We start from the raw sequence: 27,309 nt of genomic DNA on the forward strand, positions 1-27,309 counted from the left end.
CTATGCTTCTCAACCATATACTGCACGATCTCACCAATTCTGGGGTTTCTTAAAGAATAAAGACTGTTTCAGGGTTTTCTCAATGCTAAATAAGTTGAGAAAAGCTGCTCTAATTCTTCCATAGCCCTAATACTGACTCTAAACATTACAAATCTCAACACAAACCATACCTAAGTTAACACTAACCCCAAAATTTACCCTAATATGAATCCATATTTTTACCTGTAAAATAATGTAAAAAAATATTTATACATCCCATGGCCTTTCCTAACCATGATCCTAATTCTTCCCAAGCCCTGATACTCCCTCTAAAGCTAACCATTCCCCAACTCAAATCATACCTAAGCTAATCCTAACTCTATTATTAACTCCAATATGAATCTATAATTACTTACATATTGTTTACATGTAAAATAAAGTTTTAAAAATTATTAATTTCATGGCCTTTCCTAAACATCTCTAACACAGTGGTTCCCAAACTTAACTGGCCTACCGCCTCCTTTCCAGAAAAAATATTACTCGGCGCCCCCTGGAAATTATTTTTTTTTTAATTTTAATAGCAATTAATACTGGCCAGTGATACCGGCGCACGCCGCTTGGTGGCCAATTACTGAGTAGCCGCGCCGAACAGCGTTGGCGTCACGCCATCAGCGCTAGCTAGAGACGGTGACCAGCGATTCTCAAATACGTTATTCCCTATGTATGTTTACAAGTTTGAAAAACTGGTTCAAAAATTCAGAGCGAGACAGTCTCGCTCTTTGGCAGAGAGAATCGAAAGTGCGGAGCGATACTGTCTTGTTCTTCGGAGCGAAAAGGTTTGTAAAGTGCATATAATTATTACAGAATAAATAAATAATACTCACCAATTATAGTTGCACTATTTGTTAGTTAACTTTAACTTGTACAATATCACAACAATCTAACTTAGAGTTATATTACGCTGTAATTTTACCCTAATAATTACGGGAAATCTCCTGATTCATAGTGTGCTCCAAAATCTGCTGGTAGTACTGCCGCTGCCATTCCAGACTTTGGCCTTGCGATTGACCAATCGCACGAGTGGCAGTTGCCCGCAGCAATGCTCGTAGTACTCACGTGTTTTGGAACGGCAATTCAGTGGCACCGCATGAACAATAGCAGTGCGTGATTGCACATATCTCAATGCAAGTGAGGGAGTATGCTGAAACCGAGCTAACGTCTAGTACGTTGTTCAAAGAAAAATTAACCGTTATGAGCGGAATACATAAATCAATTTTTCTAAATCTTCTCTTCTTTCTTTTATGCTTTCACCGCCCCCTTACAGTTATTCATTGTCCCCAAATGCACCTGAGGCCCATCATCGCCTCCCTGGATCGCTGCAGCACCCACCAGGGGGCGGTAGCGCCCACTTTGGGAATCACTGTTCTAACACTTCCATAGCCCTAACACTATACAGCTTACAAAGGAACAACCCAAACCATACCTAAACTAACCGTAAACCCTAACCTTAATATATACCCTAATATGAATCCATACATTTTTACAATATGAATCCACACTTCTCACATATTTTTACATGTATAATAATGTACCAGTATACTAATTCATCATGTGGCCTTTCCTAACCATCTCTCTAATTGTACTCTAGCCATAATATAATAATATCAGGGTGGAGCCCCGATATTCAATCTGAGGTTCCCCCCTATGGTGTTGTCAGATCTGGTTCCTCACTCCCAATGGTATAAGGCTTGGCCTCTGACTGGATGAGAAGGGTGGGATAATTAGAGGATTTATTCATCGCCTGCCACCTTAGTTATTGGTTGTTATAAGGGAAGTTTTAAAGGGTTTTTTATTATATTTTATTCTTTTATTATTGTAAACCACCATGAGCCCACCAGGGAACAGCGGTATATAAATTGAAATATAAACAAATAAACAAACAAATAAATAAATAACAATCCCTCTAAACTTAACCGGTCCCCAAGCTGAATTATACCTAAGGTAATCCTAATGCAAGAATTAACCCCAATATGAATTGATAATTATTTACATATTGTTTACATAAAAAACAATGTAAAAAATTAATTTCATTGCCTTCTCTAACAATGTCCGTAACAATTCCCTGGCCTTACTTCTCCCTCTAAACCTAACCATTCCACATCCTATTCCTAAAGTACCCATAATCCAAAGTCAATTATTATCCTCAATATGAATCCTTAATTCTTTACAAATTGTTTCCATGTGAAATAATGTAAAAAAAAAAAAAGTCTTAATTTCATGACCATTCTATGAGGGCCATTCTGCACCTAATATAGTGAAATGCTTAACTTATGAAGTTGCCATATTTTTGGCACTTTGCACAATGCTGCCAAGCTCCTGTGCTCATCCAGCAAACCTCAAGCAACATCCTCCATTTTAAAGCACTAGCTGGGGAATCGCATAAACTGGATTCCCCAGCCTATATAGCGAGAACTACAAGAGAGCAAGCAGCAAGCCACATTCTAAGGAAATGTATGGAGGGGAAGAAGCACTATCTCCACCTACAATGTCTCGCCCTCGCACTCGTCTCCCTCCCGGAAACAGGTGTTGTTTTTTTAAGCAAACTGCCTGGAGCAACAAATAGGCATTCAATCGTGCAGGCAATGCAAAAGAACATTCCTTCTAGACTTAACTACTCCCCAATCCAAACTGTATCTAAGATAACCCTAACCCTAACACCAATATTTAACCTAATATGAATCCCTATTTCATTGCATATTTTTTCATATGAAATAATGGAAAATATTTATATATCCCATGGCCTTTCCTAACCATGTATCTAATTCTTACCTAGTCCTAACACTCCTTCTAAACTTTAGCACACCCTAACATGTAAAATATGGGGGGAAATTATGGATTCATATTGGGGTTAATTTTGGGGGTTAGGATTATCTTGGGTAGAGTTCAGATTGAGGAGTGCCTAGTGTTACATGGAGCAGAAGGACTAGGGAATTGTTAGAGCCATGGTTAGGAATGGCCATGAAATGGCCATTTTTAAACTATTTTTTAACATTTTTTTAAACAAATTTTTTAACATTATTTTTATTTATGTGAACAATATGAAAAAATGGTGTTTCCCAACCCAATCCATACCTAAGCTAACCCTAACCTTATGAGAGCCATCTTGGTGTAGGGGTTAGGAGTGTGGACTTCTAATCTGGCAAGCTGGGTTTGATTCTGTGCTCCCCCACATGCAACCAGCTGGGTGACCTTGGGCTCCCCACAGCACTGATAAGGCTGTTCTGACAGAGCAGTAATATCAGGGCTCTCTCAGTCTCACCTACTTCACAGGGTCTGTTGTGGGGAGGAAAAGGGAAGGTGACTATAAGCTTTAGGATGTTTAGGGCTGATCCTGCGTAAAGCAGGGGGTTGGACTAGATGGCCTGTATGGCCCCTTCCAACTCTATGATTCTATGATTCTATGATAAGCCGCCTTGAGACTCCTGCTAGAGAAAAGTGGCATATAAGAACCAACTATTCTTCTTCTTAACCCCAATATGAATCCATAATTTTTTTACATATTGTTTCCATGTGCAATCGTGTAAAAAAAAAGTATCCATTTCATGGCCTTTCCTAAATATGACTTTAATTCTTCTCCTGCCCCAATTTTCCCTGTAAACCTGTCCATTCTCCAGTCTGAACCATAAGTAAGCCAACCCTACACCCAACCCTAAAATTAACCCCAATATGAATCCATAATTTTTTACATATTATTAAATGTAGACTAATATATAAAAAACTATTTATTCATTTCATGGCCTTTCCTAAATATGACTTTAACTCTTCCATAGCATTAACAATCTAAACCTTACTAACCCCCAAACTGAACCATACCTAAGCCAGCCCTAACCCCAAAATATACGTTAACATGAATCCATATTTTCACATCATTTGTACATGTAAAATAACATTAAGAAATACTTATACATCCCATGGCTATTCAAAACTATGACTGTAACCCTTCCATAGCCCTAACTCTCCCTCTAAAACTACCATTTCCAACTCAAACCGCACCTAAGCTAACCCTAAAATTAACCCCAATATGAATCCATAATTTTTTACATATTACATATAAATGAATATTAAAAACTATTTTATCATTTAATGGCCTTTCCTAAAAGCAACTCCAACTTTTCCATGACATTAACACGCACTCTACACTTTACCAATCCCCAACCTGAACTACATCTAAGCTAGCCCTAACTCTAACTCTAAAATTAACCCCAATATGATTCTATAATGTCTTATATATTTAACATGTAAAATGTCAACATAAATTTATTTGTTTCATGGTCTTTCTTAACTATGACTCTATTGCTTCCTTATTCTTAACACTCCCTCAAAACCTAACCACTCCCCAACCTAATATTAATCCATACATTTTTTCAAAAGTTTTACTTGAAAAATAAATTTAAAAAAAAATTCATTTCATGACCTTTTCTAAATGTGACTCTTAACTTTCTTGACGTGTGTCCTGAATGGGTTGGAGTTAATTAATTTTTATATATGTTTTTAATTTTTTTTGAATGTTTATTGGATGATATGCCCATATGTGGTCATGTTGACACCACCCCACATAACGGCCAATGACAGACCTGGTGGGGGTGGGAATGAGACAGGCCCCAGGTTAGCCTGTACATAGCTGTTCTTCCCAACCATATTCTGCATAGTCATGCCACTTCTGGGGTTTCTCAAAGCTTGAAGAATGTTCCAGGTGTTTCTCAATGGTAAAAAAAATTGAGAGAAGCTAATCTAGCATTTCCAAATACTACTATGCAATATGGGGAAGGGGGGGGGGAGTTCCCCTCATTCCAATATTTAGGGCTGATTTCATCTGGGAATAACTTGCAGGAGGAAGCTCCAATATTAAGTTCCATCTTGGATGGAATCATTGCTATGTGGAAGAAACAAAGTGCTGGCTGCCTGGACAGAAACTCTAAGGGAATGGGAATCTAAGGAATCATTTCCCTTTGTACATACGTCTACAGATAGACTCACCAGGTCTGAACAGACAGATTTGGAATAAGGAGCCTGGAGGAAGGTACTAGGTTTCTTGACATCTGGATAAATCGCTGTTACATCAAATCTAGCAAAAGAGATAAAAGAAGTTACATTAAAGTTAGACTGCAAAGAGCCAAAAAATTGGTATGTTGCTATGGAAACCAAAGCTGTACTGGAATGGTCTACAAAATGATCTAAGATCACAAATCAGTACAAATACGTTTCATGCATAAAGCAATGTAGGGACCAGCAGGTATGCTTTCTGTAGTTAATGGGTATGAAGAAATGCCTTTTCTCTGTGGACGTTTGAACTGAGCAAAACAATTTAACAGTTTTTCTTCCCTCTGGGCAGGTGTGTGTATGTTGGGGGCAGAGTAAGTTCACATGTTTTCCAGATGTTCCTTCATACAAATGGGTAATGGGTGGGTCAAGCTTTCTCTGTTTCTCAAAGCAGTGAACAGAGATCTGGAGGTTTTAAAGGCTAGAGACGTTTCTCTGACCCAGCTGACTGGCCAGTGGGTGGGAAAAAGAGAAAAAGTGATAAGACTCAGGGGAACAAAAAGAAAGCCCTCTTTTGCATTGGGTTCATATAAGATCAGACGGGTCTCTTAACTGAGATCTATATGAGCCAGCCATTAAACATGTGCTCACTTGGAAAGGTAAAGGTAATAGAAGTAATGGAAATTGTAGAAATCTGTATTTTCCTAAGCTAATGGAGCCTGTCCTATATTTTAACATCTGGTAAGGCATAGAGAGAAAGGGACAGAGAAAAATTGGGAGGCAGGGCAAGATGGTGGGCGTTAGGAATGTGAATTGCATCCTCTGTGGCCAAGTGTGGACCTCTCCATAACAACAAATAGCAGGAGGGGGATTTGTGCTAAAATCCCCCATATCTATTCTGACAGTCCCCTCGGGGGCATCAGACTCCAGAAAATCTGCTGAAGCGCAATAGGCCTTGGATCATTTTCGGTCCCCTGGTGCTCAGGCCAAGACAACCCCCACCCACAAACTCTCTCTTGCTTCTAAACTCTTTGTTCTTCTTAAGACTTCTTCATTCCAGTGGATAGTTGAAGGTACCTACCTAAAGTATTATTGGAGGGGTAAGTGGCTCAGAGAAACTTGTCATGTTTAACTTTAAATTGACCCCCCCCTTCTTTTCCCATTTCACTAACAGATCAGGCCAAAATTGGGCTTCAAATTTATATAAGGCAAGCAGCAGCTGGCTGACCTGCAAGTTAACAGAATGGGCTCTGAGAGAAGGCTATTATTTTAGCACTCATGGATTATTTTCCCCACAAAGATCGAGTTTGAAGATTGTAAAGCAGGGGTTGTCAACCTGTGATCCTCCAGATGTTCATGGACTACAATTCCCATGAGCCCCTGCCAGCATTTGCTGGCAGGGGATTATGGGAATTGTAGTCCATGGGCATCTGGAGGACCACAGGTTGACTACCCCTGTTGTAAAGCATTGTGGGGCAGAACAAGACTCTCTTTCCTTCAAGACTTCAAATGGACATGGAGTGAGGGTGAGGGGGAATCGAGCCTTTGCTGCTTTGGTGGAGGGCCTGATGAGGCTTTCTCGTGGAGTAAGGTGGGGGTTTGCCACTTTGACAGTGAGCCCATTGGGGCTTTCCAAAAGGGTGGGGGCAGTGGGCCCATTGAGGCTTTCCCATCGGGTGGGAGTGAGAGGGGATTGGGCCTTTGCTGCTTTGCTGGTGGGCCCGTGGAGGCTTTCTAGGGGGTGGGGTGAGGTGGAGGTGATTGGGCTTTTGCTGCTTTGGTGGTGGGCCCACTGAGGCTTTTTGTGTCATGTTCACACATGTGCTTTACTGGGGCATTTGTCGAAAGGGAGTCTGTGTGCACATGGGTTTAACTGGGTGGTTGGTGAAGGGGGTTGTGTGCACTGGAGAGGAGGTTTGTGTGCACGTGTATGTTTAACTGGGGCAGTTGCCGAGAGGGGGTTTGTGTGAGACTGGCAGGTTCTTGTGGGGGTGGTGGTAGAAGGGGATTTTGAAGGATGGATTCTAAATGGCATTGTATCCCACGGAGGTTCTCCCAAAGCTCCATCCCCAAATCTCAGGTGTTTCCCAGCCTGAATCTGGTAGTGCTACCCCTCCCCCACCTCCTTGCCAATTTTTGCCTGGCCTCTGGCCAAGTGTAGAGGGAATTGCCATATCCTGATTGAGAAGCTTCTGGATATTTGGGAATGGCACTTTGGGAGTATAGGGACTTTAGCGGGGTACAATGCCAGGGTGTCTACCCTCTAAAACAGTGATTTTATCCAGGGAAGTTGATATCTAGTCTGGAAATGAACCGTAGTTCCAGAGGATCCCCAGGTCCCACCTGGAAGCTGGCATGCCTAGCTATCCTCTACTACATCTGGATCCAGTGCAAGGACTGTGCACAGCCTGTACAAGGATCCCTTTCTTCCCAGGTTTTCCCCTTGCCCTGTCAGCCATTTCTGACCCTGAGAAAACATATTCTCAGCTCTTGCTAGGATTGCCAGGCTAGGAAGGGTGATCTGCCAGAAACCTGACTATCTTTTGCACCCCTGAAAATCAAAGCTTCTAAGCTATAAGTCCTGGCCCGAAATCTCAGGTATCTGGAGGCAAGATATGATTACTGAAGGGTCAGGAGAAAGCATTCTGAACATGGTCAGAGGTACTCTCATTTTTCTTGCTTCACGTGTTTGTTAAGCCCTTGCATGAATTCTGCACCATATATGGAAATAAGTAAATAAATGTCAGGTTCTAGATCTTATTGACTCTTTCCTTACCTGGCAGTTTGAGACCCAAATGGGGCTCCCGTAAAGCCCTTTGGTTCCATGCTCCATCCTCTGGGGGTCTTGAGTATAGGGAGAGCCACTCTCTTGACTGGTGACGACAGCTAAGAATAGCTCTGGAATTTCACTGCCATGGCAACCTCAGACGCCTGAGCTTCTGTTGCTGTGGGAGGGGCAAGTGTCCAGGGCAGCCTGCTGGGTCCAAAAGGAGTGATCACTGTTCAAGCAGCTGGGCCAGCTCAGCATCAGAATCCCCATGGAAGAAAGAAAGATCTATGGTTTGTCTAGATAGCAGATCCCTCTGCAGCTTGCTTGTGCTGTGGTACTAAGCTAGGTAAAAGATGCTCCAGAATTACCATTGCTGGATATAACAAAAGCTCTTTTTAACTGGAGCTCTAGAGCTTAATATCTGCCATTTGGATTAGCATAGTGATCAGAACAGGGATTGGACTAGCCTGCCTCACGTGTTTTGTAGGGGTGAAGTGCTCTGGCACCTGAGAAAGCCCATTCACTTCTGTTTGGAAGCAAATTTCTACCATCTTCATTATACTTGAATGCTGATAACCAGAACTGAAAAACATGCACCTTGTGGTAATAGTGAGCCAACCGACATGTGTTCAATTTAGCAGCTACCTCATTTCAAACATTACAGCTGATGTCATTGTACTTTAGAATTTAACCTAGCGAAGAGCAAGATTTATGCCTAGTAGATTACCTAGAAGAGCAAGATTTATACCTAGTAGATTACAATCGTATGCTTCTACCCTAACTCATGAAACCACTTGGTCTACACTTTTTTGCCAGCGGTGGTGGGCAGGGCTTGTATTTAATGTCTGCATGAATGCCAAAACAGGCAGCAGGTGGTGATGCCCTTGCTGTCTATTTGTGAACACCAGCCAAAGGTCCTCTCCAAAGACAGTAAAGAAAGGAGCTCGGCAGAGGGTTGCAACCATCTTTGTACTTCACTACACTGTAAGATGTTGCATCTCTTGCTGGGAGATGTGTCACTTGTGAATATTATTAATACAGGACAGCCATTAAAAGCCACTGCAGTGCAGCGAAGCAGGGTTGTCAGGTCTCTGACTTGGGCCCCCTCCACCCGCTTTGGCAGGGGCAGGGGGTTGCCCCTGCTGGCTCCGTGGCTCTGTGGAGCCTGCAGGGGCATGCAGTGTCCCTACAGGGACACCATAGGTCAGGGCCAGGCAGGCTAAAAGGCCCAGTCCTGGCAATTTCAGAATTTCTGAAATTGTGCTGGCCCGCCCCAGCCTCTGCAGGTGCCCACAGTGCTGGCCCGCCCCAGCCTCTGCAGGTGCCCACAGCATCCAGGAAGCTGCAGAAGTTCCCATGTTTCTATAACAAAGGCCTTCTGTGGCCCTGCGCCAGGCCATGCCCGTGCTGGTGGTGGGGGCTTGCATAATTGGGGATTTTCACTGATGCCCTGCCACCGCCAGTGTGGACATTCTGGCCCGTGCATAATGAGTCAGTGTCTGTAATGGATCCCACAGTTTTTTTGTGGTACTCTTGTTCAATGCCTGTTCCAGCCTGTTCTGGGCCATTCCAGCTTTTATCCTGTCCCCATAATCAACACAATATGAAACAAAAATCAGAAAAACAGCACAAACCCTCGAAGTTCTTTTCTCTCCAGTGAAAGAGCATGCAACAACATCTTCTCCTAACAGGCTATATCTTAGTCCATTCCAAATCTTCTAGAATCTAAAACACTGGTTGTAACGGTGTGAGAATTATAAAAAGTGTGATCTATGATCTCTCTTGAAAAGTATCTTAGGAGGCATAGCTTTAATAAATTCTGAAATACAATTCAAAGAGACCAAAATAGCAGAGTTCTTTTGGTACTTTGCAAGCTAATTAATGTTTCATAACATCAAGAGGCTGCTCTTTGTACTATTCATACATTATGACATCCTGCCAGGTCATTCTGCCTTGCCCCTTCCTGACAAACAAGGAGAATCGAAAGCAGGGCTTTGTCTGGCCGTTGCTTTCTTTCATGCACTTCACAAATGACAACAGCAGGCTGGCCAGGGAATGGCAATCACTCTGTTGTGCTCCTCCCTTTCAGAACCCTACACGAATCAGCTAAACCAGAAAGACAGGTAAAGAAAAACGTGGAGAAGGTGGAGGCAGAAAAGCAAACATACTGGGGCGGGGGGGGGGGCACAGGAGAAAAAAGCAGGGAAGCAAACGCAAGTTGTTTTAAGGAAGCCTGGAGCGTCTCATCTTCTTCTTAGTGGAAAAATGGAAGAACCCGAGGTGGATATTGACACGCTCATTGACGAGATGGATTATATACCTGGTCATTTTCATCTAGATATGAACTTGAATTTTGAATCCTCTTCACCTATGAATTTCCAAGGGAGAGACTTGAAGTTAAAACAAGAAAGCTTAACCTATGAATTAGAATTTGAAACTGGATCCAAGCAGTTTGCCATCAGAAATCTTCTTGGGGTTTTTTCTTTCTACCTGGAGGATGTGGAGCATGCCAAAGAGATTTTCCTCCATATCACTCAGGAGGACCTGGAAAACCTGAATGCCTGGGCCAACCTGGCCTATGTGTATGACCAGCTAAACAATGAGCAAGAAGTGGCTAAGTGCACCAAAAGACTCTCCCATCTCATGGGCTTGGACTCTGAAGAGAAGCCTCCAGGGGATCCCCAGCTCAGAGCTGCACGGTGCTTAGCAGAGCAAGGCTATGCATATGCATTCGATGTTGGACTGATGAGTGAAGAAGAAAAACTGGGGAAACTGACAGCTGGCCTCCGTCTCTATGGAAAGGCTCTTTCGTATGGGAAGCAGGTTTGTAGGCAAACATACCTTTTACAGTTACTATCTTATTCAAGGCAAGTTGGGGAGGAAAGTGGCGCAGACAGAGAAGAAGGTATAGTGATCGAATCAAATGTCTTGCAAGCACAAGGCTCCAGGTCCATCCCTTGGTCTTTGTGGTTTAAATGTTTGTCTCGGGCCTTGGAGCTGCACGGAACATATAGTAGGGCATGGTATTCAGCATGGACAACGCACTGGCACTGCAACAAGGGGAAATGTAAGATGATAGGTCTAAATATGGGATGCTAGTGGATCAATCAGAATCACACAGAGGTGGAAGAGACCACAAAGGGCCATCCGGTCCAGCCTTCCATTTTCTCGGGGCCTTAAAAATCACACACGCCTGACAGGTGCTCATCCAATTTCCTCCTAAAAACATCTAATGAAGTAGAATCCACCACCCTCTGAGGCAGCATATTCCATCTATGAACAGCCCTCACTGTCAGAAAATGCTTGCTAATATTTAATTGGAACCTCCTTTCCTGTGATTTGAATCCAGGGCTCCAGTCCTTGTCTCTAAAGTTGTAGTAAACAAGTTGACCCCCTCTTCAACTTGTTTACCTTTTACATAGATTCAAGTGGGTATCCATGTGGGTCTGAAGTAGCACAACAAAATTTGAGGCCAATGGCACATTTATCTGAGGAAAGGTGCACGCACACAAAAGCTCATGCCTTGAATAAATATTTGTTGGTCTTAAAGGTGCCATTGGACTCAAATTTTGTTCTTCCTTTTACATAGTTAAACACAGTTATCATATTACCCTTGCCCTCCTCCAAGCTACACATACACAGTTCTCTCAATCTCTCCTCGTAAGGCATGGATTCCAAATACCCCAATCTCCCTGCACCAATCTCAAGTAGGTTCAGTGTTCAGAGGTTCTTGCCTGCTGTCTAAACAAAGGTGTGACCTTTTGTATTTGCATGCAGGAATTGCCCACAGAAAGGGAAAGAGTTCCTGGGATGGAGCTCTTGATTGCTAAAGCTTAGTGTTTGCACTGAGGATGGGCGGTATTTATCTTTAAACTGCCAATGGTCAGCCTACAAATTTCTCAAGGACCAAAACAGGCATTTAAAAAAGCCACACTAATAATTTTTGTGGTATATTTGCCACTTTGGCAAGGTCAAATAAAAATATTACCCTACCAGTTGTCCAGCTCAGCCTTTCCATTAACTGAGAAATTTTCATATTTCAGCTTTGACTGCAGCCCTTATTTTGGTGAAGATAATCCATCTGGTCTAAAAGTAAATCCTTTCTCTTCTACATATTTTGTAGGTTGCACACCATTTGCTTGCCATGCCTTTTGGTCATTTTTAAAAGATGTATCTGTGAAACAACACAAAGCAGTGCAATCACTGTATACACAGGAAATATAGTTCCTTGGGAGGGTTGTGGCTCAGTGGAAGAACTTCTGTTTTGCATGCAGAAGGTTCCAGGTTCTATCGTTGGCATTGCTAGTGGAGAGGATCAAGGGAAGGGATATGAAAGATCTCTAGCTGAGACCGTGGTGAGCCGCTGAAAGTCTGAGTAGCCAATACTGACCCTGATGGACCAATGACCTGATTTAGTATATGAAGACATATAAGACAGGTTCATGTGTTTGACCATGTGAAGCAAACACCCACATTCATTTATATTTTAAAGGAATCTGTCTGCTCCACCTCCCATGGGAAAATAGCTTTAATCCAACTACCCAAAAGGCTGCTGTTATAAAGGATAAAATTGACTCCAAGTAAGCCCTAAAGGGTGGAAAGGAATATACATTGCTGTTAATTTTTGCTATGTTGTAAAGAATATCAGTTTCTCGCAGCTGATGTTCTCATTGTATGTGATGAAACTTCACTGCATATTTCCTACTTGTTTGAAAGACAGATCATACCTCATGTTTATAGTGCGTGCTTCAAAAATGATATTAGCAACCATAATCAGTGAGAACAGGGACAGTTGCTGGAATCCTTGTTGTCATGGAATTATTGTATCCATCAGGCTCTTTACAGAAATGCAGCTATTCCTTTCCTACTGATCAATTTTTATTGCAGATTCCTTTGGAGGAGAAAAGAAGCTGGTATTTCACTATGGCCACACTGCACATCAGGTAAGACAGGACGCCAAAAAGAAAGGCAGCCATCAGATCCTCTCTCAAAGAACAGTATTTGGGCAACTAGAAGTAGTTTGTGTGGTGGAATTCCCTTTGTTGCTGCAGCTGTTGGACACGTGGTAGGCTCAGCAGGCCATTGGCACTGCACTATGAATGGGGTCCTATCAATGCCTCCACTCCTGTTGGAAAACTGTCCGGAAAAAGCCAAAAGATACATGAAGACAATGTGTAATATTCTGCAGAAGTAACAACAAGCAAGTGTGCTCAAGCAGTGGGCACCACCTAAGTATTTCTCAAATGCCTGTATTCCACACTCCCTTTGGGTTTCCAACATGGTAGGCGTCACCTGTTGGTGGAGTTGGTGTGGTCAGTGGGCCAGTGCATACCCATCCCTTTTAGTTCAGATGGAATTGTCTGGGTTGTTCCATGCGGCTGTGATCCCACAAGCAAAAGTGATAATGAGTGTTTGGCTAGCAGTAGTAATGGTTGGAGTGCCTGGATTTGCAAGAAGTGCTCTTTTTCCACCACTTACCTGTGGGATTACATTGGCTTGACTTCAAGTCAATATCATGCTGATATTCTGTTAGCATATGTCCAAAGGGACCTGCTTTCTACACTGTATTCATTCCCCCTGTGTCACTTTTTTAGGAGATATAGCTCCTATTGAGGAAATATTGTTGAGCGGATCATTGTGGAGACAGAAGGTAGACATTTTCAGCAATCAACGTTTGAGACAATGTAGAGTTTAGCTGCTAATCTAGTCAGTTTACTAGAATTGTACTGTAATTTACTTAAAGAACTATAAGGTGAGGCAAATTAATTCCACTTTTTCATGGATATATCCAAACAATGCACAAGCAAATTAAATATTCATTAAAGGAAATACATATTTCAAGTAATTTACAAATCTGAAGTATTGCCTTTGTTTATGGTCAGACAAGAAACTAAATGTCTAGGATAGTGCCTTGAAGCTTTGGTTCAAAGGGCCACAGTCAAGATCATATCATGTGTAAACTCAACGATAATGAGCTATTTGTTCTTTGCTCAGGATCATTCAACAGCCCAACCCCTTTAGAATATATGAGCCATAAATCCAGACATTCCATGCACATAACAAATTATTCATTTGGAATGAGCTCGCAGTTGATGATGATAGAGTTCCCCCCAGCTAAAGTTCAGGACCACTATAGATGTGGCTTAAATATAATGGGTCATGGTTTGTTCTCTCATGCACAACTGTGGGGATCCTCAGGCTCACATAGTCCCTTCTTGTCACTGTATGCACAGCCTACTAATGAAAGACCCCCACCCCCTTTTTTTCCTTTCCAAGTGATAGTTGGAATTATATCTGAAGCACCAACTGTGGTTTGTATTCTTTATTGAAATCTATGATTCCAAAACATGGTCCTGTTTTGGATCCTGGTTTGTGTGGAAGATGTCAAACCAAAATTTGTGATTCACTTGCAGTGACAGGCTATGGTTTGTCACAAAAGCAGTTTCATTAGGTGGTTAAGTCACAAACAGGAGGAATGAGGGAGTGCATAAAACTAAGGATCCCTCAAGCTTGTTCATGTAGTTTGTCTGGATGTTCTGAATTTGTGTAGTTTTTCTGAACTTTCTGAATTCAGTCATACTGTGTTGATTATCAGCTGGTTGCACATGTACCTGTGAACCAATCAGTATCAGATCAAAGACATCAACAGATTTTATACATAGATGTTCCCAGTTATTTTACACATCAAACTTCATAAACATTTTTTGCATAAAAGCTGTTAGTGAAGCAATTCTCATGAAAGCACAGTGTCACTGGCATAAAAGACAAAACTAGTTGCCTGCCAGAAATCTTGCCAAAAACATCTTTCAGATACATATTGCCAAATGTCACAAAATATTTAGATAAATCCTTTAGGACTGTTGGTATGAAATGTTGTACAGTGGTTCAAGAATATACCATCAGTGCAGTGAACTATCAATAGGAAGTAATTGGGAAGCAGAAATGAATCATGAATCAATCAAGTTTATGAGTGTCCTGCATAGTGCAGGGGGTTGGACTAGATGACCCATGAGGTACCTTCCAACTCTATGATTCTATGATTCTAAGTTCATACAGAATAATCATAACTTTTGGAGGAATCCGATTCTGCCTGTGGATTTTAATGTTGAAGGATTGAAAACAGAAGTCTCTCTTCCCAGTTCTGTGAGCTTGATCTCTTCTTGCCATTTTTTCACATGCAACCTTTTCTGTTGATTTTCTGCCAGTGCAACTCTTAGGAGAAAGGGTACCTTTGTATTTAATCATCATTGGATTCCCATGATCCAGTTTTTCTGTAAAAGTGGGACAAAAATATAACAAGTAAGGTGGTTTCAGGAGTGAAATATGGTTGGAGAAATACTCATTATCCATGTTTACTTTTAATTGCCCCATTCAACATGTAATACACATTGTTCCAGCAACTGTCAAAGAGTAAAAAGGAAAAAAAAGAAAAAGAGCTTATTGCAAACACACAACATTCATCATTCATTTTACTGCTAATTTTAGACTGTTAAAGGTCATAAACCAGTAGCTGATTATTTAAAACCAGGTCCCCTTAAGTTGCTGATTCATAGAAAATAATGCTTCCCTTAAATAAATGAATTCCTGTTTTTTTCTGAATTTCATAACTATCTGCTTTCATACTTCTGTATTCTTTTTCATCCAAAAGATATTATAGCAAAACTTCTGGTTCTCCTCCAAAGCTGATTCAAATTTATTTAAAGTTTTCCTTATCTCCTCCTTTCTTACTTTTGATGTTGTTGTTGTTGTTAGGTGCGAAGTCGTGTCCGACCTATCGCGACCCCATGGACAATGATCCTCCAGGCCTTCCTGTCCTCTACCATTCCCCGGAGTCCATTTAAGTTTGCACCGACTGCTTCAGTGACTCCATCCAGCCACCTCATTCTCTGTCGTCCCCTTCTTCTTTTGCCCTCGATTGCTCCCAGCATTAGGCTCTTCTCCAGGGAGTCCTTCCTTCTCATGAGGTGGCCAAAGTATTTGAGTTTCATCTTCAGGATCTGGCCTTCTAAGGAGCAGTCAGGGCTGATCTCCTCTAGGACTGACCGGTTTGTTCGCCTTGCAGTCCAAGGGACTCGCAAGAGTCTTCTCCAGCACCAGAGTTCAAAAACCTCAATTCTTTGATGCTCAGCCTTCCTTATGGTCCAACTTTCGCAGCCATACATTGCAACTGGGAATACCATAGCCTCGACTAAACGCACTTTTGTTGGCAAGGTGATGTCTCTGCTTTTTAGGATGCTGTCTAGATTTGCCATAGCTTTCCTCCCCAGGAGCAAACGTCTTTTAATTTCTTTGCTGCAGTCCCCATCTGCAGTGATCTTGGAGCCCAGGAAAATAAAATCTGTCACTATCTCCATTTCTTCCCCATCTATTTGCCAGGAATTGAGAGGGCCGGATGCCATGATCTTCGTTTTCTTGATGTTGAGTTTCAAGCCAACGTTTGCACTCTCCTCCTTCACCCGCATCAACAGGCTCTTTAGTTCCTCTTCACTTTCTGCCATTAGAGTGGTATCATCTGCATATCTGAGGTTGTTGATATTTCTCCCTGCAAGCTTGATCCCAATTTGTGACTCCTCTAATCCTGCCTTTCTCATGATGTGCTACGCATACAAGTTAAATAAGCAAGGCGATAGTATACAGCCTTGCCGAACTCCTTTCTCAATTTTGGACCAATCAGTGATTCCATGTTCAGTTCTCACTGTTGCTTCTTGACCTGCATATACGTTTCTCAAGAGACAAATAAGATGCTCTGGTATTCCCATCTCTTTAAGAACTTGCCACAATTTGTTGTGCTCCACACAATCAAAGGCTTTAGCATAGTCAATGAAGCAGAAGTAGACGTTCTTGTGGTACTCCCTAGCTTTCTCCACGATCCAGCGTATGTTGGCAATTTGATCTCTAGTTCCTCTGCCTCTTCGAAATCCTGCCTGTACTTCTGGAAGTTCTCGGTCCACATATTGCTGGAGCCTAGCTTGTAAAATTTTGAGCATAACTTTGCTAGCATGAGAAATGAGTGCAATGGTGCAGTAGTTTGAACATTCTTTGGCATTGCCCTTCTTTGGGATTGGAATGTAAACTGACCTTTTCCGATCCTGTGGCCATTGTTGAGTTTTCCAAATTTGCTGGCATATTGAGTGTAGCACTTTTACTGCATCGTCTTTTAAGATTTTGAATAGTTCAACTGGAATGCTGTCACCACCACTAGCTTTATTGTTGCTCAGACTTCCTAAGGCCCATTTGACTTCACATTCCAAGATGTCTGGCTCCAGGTCAGTAACTACCCCATTGTGGTTATCAGGGATGTTAAGCTCGCTCTTGTATAGTTCTTCTGTTTTATTTTCCACCTTTTTTAAATCTCTTCTGCTTCTGTGAGGTCCCTACCATTTTGGTCCCTTAGCATACCCATCTTTGCATGAAACGTTCTCTTCATATCTCCAATTTTCTTGAAAAGACCTCTGGTCCTCCCCATTCTATTGTTTTCTTCTATTTGTTTGCACTGTTCATTTAAGAAGGCATTCTTATCTCTTCTAGCTTTTCTCTGGAATTCTGCATTCAATTGGGTGTATCTTTCTCTTTCTCCCTTGCCTTTCACTTCCCTTCTCTCCTTAGCTATTTGTAAAGCTTCCTCAGACAGCCATTTTGATTTCTTGCATTTCTTTTTCTTTGGGATGGTTTTAGTTGCTACCTCTTGTACAATGTTGCGAACCTCCGTCCATAGTTCTTCAGGCACTCTGTCTATCAGATCTAATTCCTTAAATCTATATGTCACCTCTACTGTATATTCGTCGGAGATATTATTTAGTTCATACCTGAGTGGCCTAGTGCTTTTCCCTACTTTCTTCAATTTAAGCCTAAATTTTGCACAAAGAAGCTGATGATCTGAACCACAATCAGCTCCTGGTCTTGTTTTTACTGACTGTATAGAACTTCTCCATCTTTGGCTGCAGAGCACATAGTCAATCTGATTTCTGTGTTGACCGTCTGGTGATGTCCATGTGTAGAGTCGTCTCTTGGGTTGTTGGAAAAGAGTGTTTGCTATGCCCATTGTATTCTCTTGATAAAATTCTATCAGCCTGTGCCCTGCTTCATTTTGTACTCCAAGGCCAAACTTGCCTGTTATCCTGGTTATCTTTTGGCTTCCTACTTTAGCATTCCAATCCCCCATGATGATAAGCACATCATTTCTTGGTGTCGCTTCTAGAAGGTGTTGTAGGGCTTCATAGAACTGGTCAACTTCATCCTCTGCAGCAGCAGTGGTTAGGGCATAGACCTGGATTACTGTGATGTTGAATGGTTTGCCTTGGATTCGAATTGAGATCATCCTGTCATTTTGGGGATTGTAACTTTTGATGTTACAAAGCTTTTAATTTGCAAATAATTAACGGTTTAATATTATGGTTCTTGTTTATATAGATAATATTGTATGTTCATTACTGGTTAATGAACCAATAAGAGCAAATAATTCTGTTAGAACAGAACTCTGAATAGCAAAAGCACTTTGTTAATTAATCCTAGGTTCCCTAGGCCACAAAATCTTTCCTTGTTAGGACAATACATTTGTTCATACTGTTTGAGACATATCTCACAGCATTATCAAGATACTCCCTTTTGTTAAATAGAACTTCCTGCCCCAACTGGAAATACGTTCAATACTATTATCTTCATATCAAGGTCAAATTGCAAGAGTACATAGGGAAGTGTTCTAGAACGATCAATCCATAGCACTAAAACATTTGTGTATGTATTTGAAGTGGTTGTAATTCTGGTAGTAATGTCAGGGAACTGTTTCTTCCTTATATTTTCAAGTACTTTCTCCTAAAATGTGGCAACTCTGTGCAAGTAGGGAGAATAACTGGAGGAAGCAAATAGATTGTACAAGTGGTGACCTGCAAGAAACTTGCTAGAGCGGCTATCACATTCCCTGCCACCTTTATTTCCTTCCCTCTCTTCCTACTTCTCTGTGTCTCACCCTTTCTCTTTCCTGCCACAGAAACTGCAATGCTGTGGATGCCTAGCAATACCAACAGAGGGAATCTATTGCTTAAAGCTGCAGGCACTCCTTTTATCATTTTGAGATTTTTTTTAGACTATCCAATGTGTACACACATGCACATTCTCACAATATTGGATTGCAAAGTTTTCTGTCTGGAGCCCATTTCAGATTTGTAGAAAGATCTGTCTTGTTGTTCACCATGCCAGTTGCTGATTTTAAGTATCCACAAATATTCCAATTTGATTATTATAAGGTATGTATACATGTGGAGAAATAAACAAAATAGCAGTTCCCTCTCTGTTGTAGATTGGATGGAATGTGGCTGAACAATGGTAATGATGAGGATAAAAGGTTGCCAGCCTTCAACAGGACACTGGTTTTGCTTCAACAAGTCCTCAAATCTTCTAATTTAAATTACAGAGGTAAGAATGTTCTTTGCAGTATGATAACAGCTCTCTGTGTAGTTGACATCTTGACAGCTTATATGTAAAAGTATTATAAGCAAATTAGGATATTGGGCTATTTAGCTACAAGAGTAAAGGTTTATGGCAAAGAGGCAGAAACGCTAGTTACACAAAATACACAAACATTCCTATAATGTTGCTGTAACTCTCACAGCCAGTGAGTCAAACTACTGTTAACTTTCAAAAGTGGTTTGTATTTTCAGTTGGGAAGGAAGATATATTGTTTCTCCTTACATAAATATAAAAGACTCTCAGGGATCTTTACCACCCTAACTCACCATAATTAATTTGGAATTTCTTTTAATCATTATACAGGTAGAAGTGAAATTTCCAAATCATTTTCTTGTGCCTTGGTATACTCTGAATGCTATTTTCCTTTTCCTTTTAGCTCTATCTTGGTGTTATCTTGGGACATTACTTGAAAGGACAGAAACATTCTCAACTGCTCCTGTGGGCATTCATGACTGTGGTTACTCTGGGAATGGCTCCCTTGACTGCTTTGGAAAGGTAGATTTATATATCATTGCTGTAATACAAAGAAAATGGTCATTATTCAACCAGTAGTATTCCAGGATTCTTCTAGGTGTTTTTTTTTAATTACCCTACTCATATCCATTATTCCTCATGTAGTTCTAAATGCCTGAATGAAAAGTCCCTTAAATGGAATCTCAGGGCATTTCTGCACCCTGAAAAAATAGTGAAATACTTACCTTTTGCAAACGCCATATTTTTGGCACTTTGCACAATGTTGTCGGCGTCCAGCAACCCAACAGCAAACCTGCAGCTACATCCTCCATTTTAAAGCGCTAGTGGGGGAATTGCATAAACTGGATTCCCCCAACTATTTAGCGCGAGCAGGAGGAGAACTACCAGCAAGCCACACACTAAGGGAAGGTGTGGAGCTGAAGTAGTGCTATATCTTGGTCCAGAGCCCACCCTTGCACCCACCTCCCTCTCCCTTCTCCCGGGGACAGGGCTTCTTCTTCTCCTACTTTTTGATTCAAACTGCCTGGAGCAACAAATAGGTGTACAATCGTGTAGGCAAAGCATGCCTCTCCCCCCCCCCCCCCAAAAAAAAGAAATCAGGAAAAAGGTAATTTCCTAAAAGCTTAAAGGCTCAGGATTCCAAGAGGGGTGGCAGTAAAAAAAAAAACCCTACATGCATAGGCTTTTAAACAGAGAACTTTTATTTAAAAAAAAAAATTAGCTCACATCGTGGTCCCTTTAAAAGAGGGGAAAAGGTGATTGACATGTCTTGATTGACAGGCAGAAGACAGGAGCATGTCTAGCGCGTTCCCCTCTTCCACCATTTCAAGCAGATGTGCGGAGTGGCAAGATGTGTGAAATAGCGGCAGAGGAGCTAGGAGGCGAGGAATTGCCAGAGGTGCGATTTTTTTTAGCGTTACTTGATTACGCTGGAGTAACACTATTTTTTTTAATGTGCAGAAAAGCCCTCAGTATTTCATATTCAGATGTGGGCCTGGAGGAGCTAAGAAAAAATAAAGTGAAACAATCATCACCTAAGATGTTCTAATGGGTGACATGCCTTCCTGTACATAGTCATGACACAAAAAGCCTCCCCTGCATGCTACAAAACATGAAATTTCCCATGTGGCTACAGCTATTGAACATAGATCTACCAGCTGTAATTTTAGCTTGATATAGTAGTTAGGAGCCCTAACTTCTAGTCTGGCAAGCCAGGTTTGATTCCCCGCTCCTCCTCCACATGCAGCTAGCTGGGTAGCCTTGGGCTCACCGCAGCACTGATAAAGCTGTTGTGACCAAGCAGTAATATCAGGGCTCTCTCAACCTCACCCACCTCACAGGGTGTCTGTTGTGGGGAGAGGAAAGGGAAGGCGACTGTAAGCCGCTTTGAGACTCCTCCGGGTAGAGAAAAGTGGCATATAAGAACCAACTCTTCTTCTTCTGACTGATGGAAACAATGCACCTAATTCCACTTAAATCTATTTATGTCAACAAAACTCTTCAGCAGCCAAATGAAAAGGTTCCTAGAGATTTGTTCAAATAGGTCTGTAATCATTACAGTTTTTTTAAATACTTATCAAAGCATTCAGAAATGAGATCTCCTATTGTGCTGCCCTAGCATCTATGTTTAAAAATTCCTGTAGAAACATAGCTATGGAAAGGTATTAAAACACTTTTAAGCCACAATTTGTGTCATGCTACTCGCCTGCTGATATCAGGACTTTTGCTCTCTTATTAATTTATTTTCTGCTCCAATTCTCACTCATTTAGTAGTCATTTTGAGGGTCATAATCTTGCAGTGGCTGCCATGAGAACATAACCAAGTAAATGTCTCCCATTTATAACAAACTAATCCATACAGCATTTGAAAATTCACTAATAAAAATGTTTTGTGGATGTATTTGCTTTGAAGGCAATAGAAATTGCAAGAGATAATCCACCTGTTCTAAACCGTCTGGCAAAAATCTTCCAATTCCTTGGTAAGCAAGAGATGGCAATGGCTGTCTGCAACATGGCCTTAGATGCACTGCCAGACCCAGCACTCAACTGGCAAGCATACTGTATGCGTGCTAAGGTAGGTGGCATCCTTTCAAAACAAGGCGTTCCTAGTTTACTGCGTTTATTGAAGAGACCAGCTTTTTCTGTGGTAAAGTTAAAAGGAAGCCGTTTTCCCTAGCAGCCTTGTGTTTTCTGGAAGACCCTTATAGTCAGCCCAGGCTTAGTCAGAATCAGTTGTTTTGGCTTCTGGCTAGCCATGGGTCCACATCTCAGGAAAAGAGCCTCTTTATGTGTCTTGTTCTAATGAGAGCACTGTTTGGGGCTCCAGTATTGGTAGGTTTATTAAGAAAAACACAGAATCAGACATTAAAAGCAAAGAAGCCAATGACTTAATTTCCCTGTTTTTTAGATGCTAATTAAATTTTATTTGCGTGACCTGGAACGTGTAAAGATGGGCTTGGGAGGAATGCCAAACCAAAAGTGCCTCTCTGATGCCAAAGCTGATCTTGAGAGTGTTATGGAGGTCCATCCATGCTTGAAGACATACCTTGACCTTGGCCAGGTAAGTGAAGACATCCACGTTTTTCAAACTTTTTCATTTCTTATACCTCCTTGTTTTATTTTTAGAAACAGGGACAATAACATGTGGAGATTATGTCGTGGTTCCAAGAGGCAATAGAATATTGATGGAGCACTTATGCCTCAGCTAGGATATGGCAAAAATATAGTCGGCATAACTACAGCATCACTGTAGACATTTAAAATCATGTGAATCTCTTCAGGGATGAGCAATCTAACATTAGCAGACAATATCAAGTTCACCCCTTCAGGTTATGGCCCCTACTGTTACTAGGTGATGATGACTCAGGCACACATTCATTATTAAGAAATAAGTGCAGGATGTACTGGAGAATGTCCACAAATGGAAGGGGGGAGGATTACCAATCCCTGACTCCACCCTTATGTTGCTCTGGTGGGGTCTTGGTCCCAGAAGGAGCATTTCAGGAGGCCTCCTGTAGCAGGCAGGAGGGAATGAGGAAATCATACTATGCTGCCATAAGTATTTCAGTTTGCCAAAATTCATCAGTAGACACAAACCATAGCCTATGGGCTTTTGCACCTTTACTCCTAACAGATTTTAACAGTTGCTACTGCTGATTTACATTAAGCCTGAATGTTCTATATCAAAGAGAACCTTTCTTTTCATTTGAATCTACCCATTTAAAAAAAAACAGTCTAATGGGGATCTTAGTTTAGATACTTTCTTCAGACATAGAGATCAATTATCCTAGAGAAAATGGCAGCTTAGGAGATTCTATGGCAGTGGTTCTCAACCTGGGGGTCGGGACCGCTTTGGGAGATGAACGACCCTTTCACAGGGGTCACGGCAGGGCAAGCAGCTTGGCCAGGATAGATCGGGATAGAGCATTCTTCTGTCTGGAGCAGCGGAAAAGAGCGAGATCAGCATGGTGGGACAAGAGGCAGAACTGAACTGAGAAACCCTGGGGGAAAAAACAATTTATATACAATCATGAACAATGGATCTTCATGCCATTGGTCAGTTTCGGTTTCATTTCTGTGAAAGAAATGGCATTGTATCCATTGGCTGCAGAGGAGAGGACACGCAGTAATGGGTTTAAACTACAAGTACAATGATATAGGCTTGATATCAGAAAAAAAATTTCACAGTCAGAGTAGTTCAGCAGTGGAATATGCTCCCCCTCACTGGCAGTCTTCAAGCAAAGGTTGGATACACACTTTTCTTGGATGCTTTAGGACAGTGGTCCCCAACCCGCGGGCCGCGGCCTGGTGCCGGGCCGCGAAGGCCTTGGCGCCGGGCCGCGACTCCTTCTTCCCTCCCCCCCCTGAAGCGAGAAGCTCGCCCGATTAGCTCGCAGCCCGGCAAGCTTCTTGTTTCGGGAGGGGAGGGAAGAGAAGCTTGCCGAGCCGCAAGCTAATTGGCCGCTTTAGCGGCCGATTTTCTGGCGGCCCGGAGGGGCCGGGAGGGGGAGCCATGGCCACCGACATGGCGGCGGCGCAAACGCGCATGTGCGGGATGCCACGCACGCGTGTTTGCGCTGGGGCTGCCGCGCGTGCGCAGGCCCCCGGGCCGCCCTCTCCCTCCACTCCAGAGCAGCAGTCCGCAGCAGCCGAAAGCTTGCGGACCGCTGCTTTAGGATACTTACGGCTGATCCTGCATAGAGCAGGGGGTTGGACTAGATGGCCTGTATGGCCCCTTCCAACTCTATGATTCTATGATTCTATGAAAGAATACTTGCATAATTTTATGGTTGGGCGTCACCACAACATGAGGAACTGTATTAAAGGGTCGCAGCATTAGGAAGGTTGAGAACCACTGATCTATGGCATTGTATCCATGCTGAGCTCTCTCCTCAAACTCTGCCCTCCCCAGCACAGCCCCCAAATCTCCTGAAAGTTACTAAGCTTATCATACCCTCCCTCTTTTTTTCTGCTTTTCTTTTAGGTCTATTATTACATGGGAGTTGATGCCATGCAGGAGGTTTACCTAGTGGATGAAAATGCCCTGAATACTGCCCTCACATTCTTTGCCAAAGCTATGGAATTCGACCTGGGGAATGTCCTACCTGAAATCCAGTTACTGACGGGAAAATGTCTACGGCTCAAAAACAAAGAGCTGAATGCCATTAAATGTTTCAAGCAGGCAATAGAGCTGGATGATGGGGGTTCTGGGTATACGGAGAGCTTCCGGTGTCTGATGGAAACACTGCTTGCTTTGTTCAGTCAGAAGAGGATGGACATAGAGATGCTGATGCAGGAGGTAGAGTTCTGGGTAAAGATGGCTGAGGAGAAATACCCAAAGCAGCGACTGCAGCTGGAGCTTAAGCTGGTAGGCCGCCGTTACACAGCTGAGGTGCTTGAACTATCGAAAGCCATGGTGGCCAGAGGGAAGACCGAGCTGGTGAAGCTGCTTTTTGAAACGATGAAATGTGACTTTAACAAAGGCAAACTGAATAAACGCTCCCTCTCATTTTGAACAGCTGGTTTCTAGGCCACAGTTTGTTCTTTTAATACAATCATTCATTAACTTTGCTTGACAGAGAAACTATTTTTATGGAGAGCTGTGTAATAAAATGCTGTACTGTATGAAGTGTCTGCCAAGTATTATTCTTGCTACTATATACATGGAAGAACTGAGGTATGTGGATTAATATAAAGATCACCTGCCGTTTTTAATTCAGTCAGAAATGTGGATGTTTAATCCTCCTAAGAAAACATAATAGCACAGAGTTGGCCTTTCAATTATTTTTGCCATGCATGTGTTATATTACGCACAGGAAATAAACTTGCTGTGTTTTGACAGGCTTACTTAGGCTACCCTTTGGCAACACTCTGAGGTAACATTTTAGGGCATGTTTCCTTTTCTTTATATGGCCCTTACAGTGCTATCATAAGCAAATCTACTCAATGGGACAGATGCAAAAGGCCAGGTACATATTCAGAGTCTGAATATTTCGAATCTGATTCAGTGAAAATATGCCAGCAAATCATATCTGCAGGATTAGACCTTGTGTAGAATACAAATGCTTATTTGCTTTAAACAGAATGGCCTGGTAGAAGCTGTCAGGCTGGGAAGATCAGCCTCCAGTAGTTTTTATTTAATATAACAAAAGGGTTCTAAGAACAAATCTTAGTTTTAAATAACAAAACAGGGTAATAATTCATAAGAAAAGTGCTTATTTTAACATATGTTAAAAGTGCTTATTTTAACATATCTCCCCCGCTTTTTCTTGAGATTCTGAGAAAAAGTATATTTTGTTGCATCTGTTAGAAATGTACAATGCTCATCCTCAAATCAAACCGCATTAATTTTCTGCAGTTTATTCCTATGCATAATTTAAACTTCTGTCTTTAGAAGAATCAGATCATTGTGAATTTAGCACTGAGATGAACTTATGCAGGCCTGTTCTCCTTATGTAAGGGGGTTTTGCAATATGCTCCAATCCTATTTACTACAGATAAACACTAGTTGTTGTACCTTTGTTATTGGTATGTTTGTTTTGTCCCTTGAAGAAATGAAAAGGATGCCTTTGTAAAATGTTCTTAATGTGAGTTGCTTCATTGTTTAACCCTCACTCTCTTTAGAGGATAATTCTGTGTTAGGGGACCTAGAGTTGATCTTCCTAGAATCATAGAGTTGGAAGGGGCCATACAGGCCACTTAGTCCAACCCCCTGCTCAACGCAGGATCAGCCCTAACCATCCTAAAGCATCCAAGAAAAGTGTGAATCCAGCCTTTGCTTGAAGACTGCCAGTGAGGGGGAGTTCACCACCTCCTTAGGCAGCCTATTCCACTGCTGAACTACTCTGTGAAATTTTTTTCCCTGATATCTAGCCTATATCGTTGTACTTGTAGTTTAAACCCATTACTGCGTGTCCTCTCCTCTGCAGCCAACAGAAACAGCATCCTGCCCTCCTCCAAGTGACAACCTTTCAAATACTTAAAGAGGGCTATCATGTCCCCTCTCAACCTCCTTTTCTCCAGGCTGAACATTCCCAAGTCCTTCAATCTATCTTCATAGGGCTTGGTCCCTTGGCCCCAGATCATCTTCGTTGCTCTCCTCTGTACCCTTTCAATTTTATCTACATCCTTCTTGATGTGAGGCCTCCAGAACTGCACACAGTACTCCAGGTGTGGTCTAGTATGTAGTGCACAAGCATGTAAATATTACATACTTTCATGGATACCAAAGGTAAATGTACCACTCTGCTTTCATTCCTCCTTGCAAGAAAGTTGCTCAGTATGTTTGTGTTGCAACTATTCTACCATAAGTACAATCCAATACATTATGTGATTAAACTGATCCATATTTTTTAATGCAAGTATCTAACTTGGAAGGTAGTACAGAAGAAAAATATAGTCAATAAAGAATCTTCAACAATGTACACTGGTGGAAGAAGCAGGGACTCAGGCATGGAAACTATTGGTATGAGCATGGGGCATTTTCAGGAGGGGGCTCTTATCTCATTTGTGAAACCATCAAGGACGAAATCTTGCAAGTTTAAAAGGCAGATATCCCTGCAAGGATGCTGAAGTAATTGACTTCCTCCTGTGACAATCCATAGCCTGATCCAGTAGTTGACTGTATGAGGACCACATGTCAAATGATCTTTTGAAGGGTATACACATTGGGTACTCATTTTACCGACCTCAGAAAGCTGAGTACCAACCTTGAGCCGGTTGCTGGGATCGAACTCCCAAACCTCATGGACAGACAGCTTCAGACAGCATTTCTGCCGCTTACCACCCTGCGCCACAAGAGGCTCTTGTCAAAGGATAAACGGACACAACTCTGTTATCATCAAGAATCATAAAACGGAGAAACCTGTAGGAAAATACTTCAACCTGCCATGATATTAATTGGGGAACCACAAAGTAGTTGTTTTATTACAAAGGAATATCAGAAACAGATTGAAAGGGGAGATTGCTGAGTTACAAGTTATTACTACACTCAGGACAATGGAACCCCCAGGGCTTAACAGATATTAGTATCTTATCTCTCTACACATTAACGCCATTCAATAGTTGCATCTGCTTGTAAT

General features: G+C 41.9%; 2 protein-coding genes across 3 annotated transcripts in view; one reads left to right on the forward strand and one right to left on the reverse strand.

Annotated features, from left to right (window-relative positions):
* The window catches only part of CIMAP2 (ciliary microtubule associated protein 2), a 35,066-nt gene extending 27,124 nt beyond the window's left edge, over positions 1-7,942 (reverse strand). The window contains exons 1-2 of the mRNA XM_077333615.1: positions 7,796-7,942; positions 5,017-5,104 (exon numbers count right to left, since the gene is read on the reverse strand). Of these exons, the coding sequence (XP_077189730.1) occupies positions 5,017-5,104; positions 7,796-7,845 (138 nt within the window). The 5' untranslated portion in view covers positions 7,846-7,942. The remainder of the gene's footprint in view (positions 1-5,016; positions 5,105-7,795) is intronic.
* Positions 7,943-7,965: 23 nt separating this feature from the next.
* Positions 7,966-24,853, forward strand: TTC22 (tetratricopeptide repeat domain 22). Of its 2 annotated transcripts, none has more exons than XM_077333613.1 (8): positions 7,966-8,079; positions 9,879-10,612; positions 12,677-12,732; positions 19,086-19,201; positions 19,632-19,750; positions 21,642-21,803; positions 22,137-22,289; positions 24,213-24,853. In XM_077333613.1, exons 2-8 carry the CDS (start codon positions 10,055-10,057, stop codon positions 24,741-24,743), a joined length of 1,695 nt encoding a protein of 564 aa, XP_077189728.1. In that variant the 5' UTR covers positions 7,966-8,079; positions 9,879-10,054; the 3' UTR covers positions 24,744-24,853. The 2 variants fall into 2 exon arrangements, with proteins under 2 accessions (XP_077189728.1, XP_077189727.1); XM_077333612.1 differs by having other exon boundaries at positions 8,002-8,135.
* The last annotated feature ends 2,456 nt before the right edge of the window (positions 24,854-27,309 follow it).

This window comes from Paroedura picta, chromosome 4 (assembly GCF_049243985.1).
Source record: "Paroedura picta isolate Pp20150507F chromosome 4, Ppicta_v3.0, whole genome shotgun sequence".
Taxonomy (NCBI): Eukaryota; Metazoa; Chordata; class Lepidosauria; order Squamata; family Gekkonidae; genus Paroedura; species Paroedura picta.

Coding starts and splice junctions, on each gene's coding strand:
- TTC22 (XM_077333613.1), top strand. CDS start 10,055: ATGGAAGAACCCGAGGTGGATATTGACACGCTCATTGACGAGATGGAT. Junction 19,202..19,631: donor TTCTAATTTAAATTACAGAG/GTAAGAATGTTC, acceptor TTTTCCTTTTAG/CTCTATCTTGGTGTTATCTT. Junction 21,804..22,136: donor CATACTGTATGCGTGCTAAG/GTAGGTGGCATC, acceptor CCTGTTTTTTAG/ATGCTAATTAAATTTTATTT.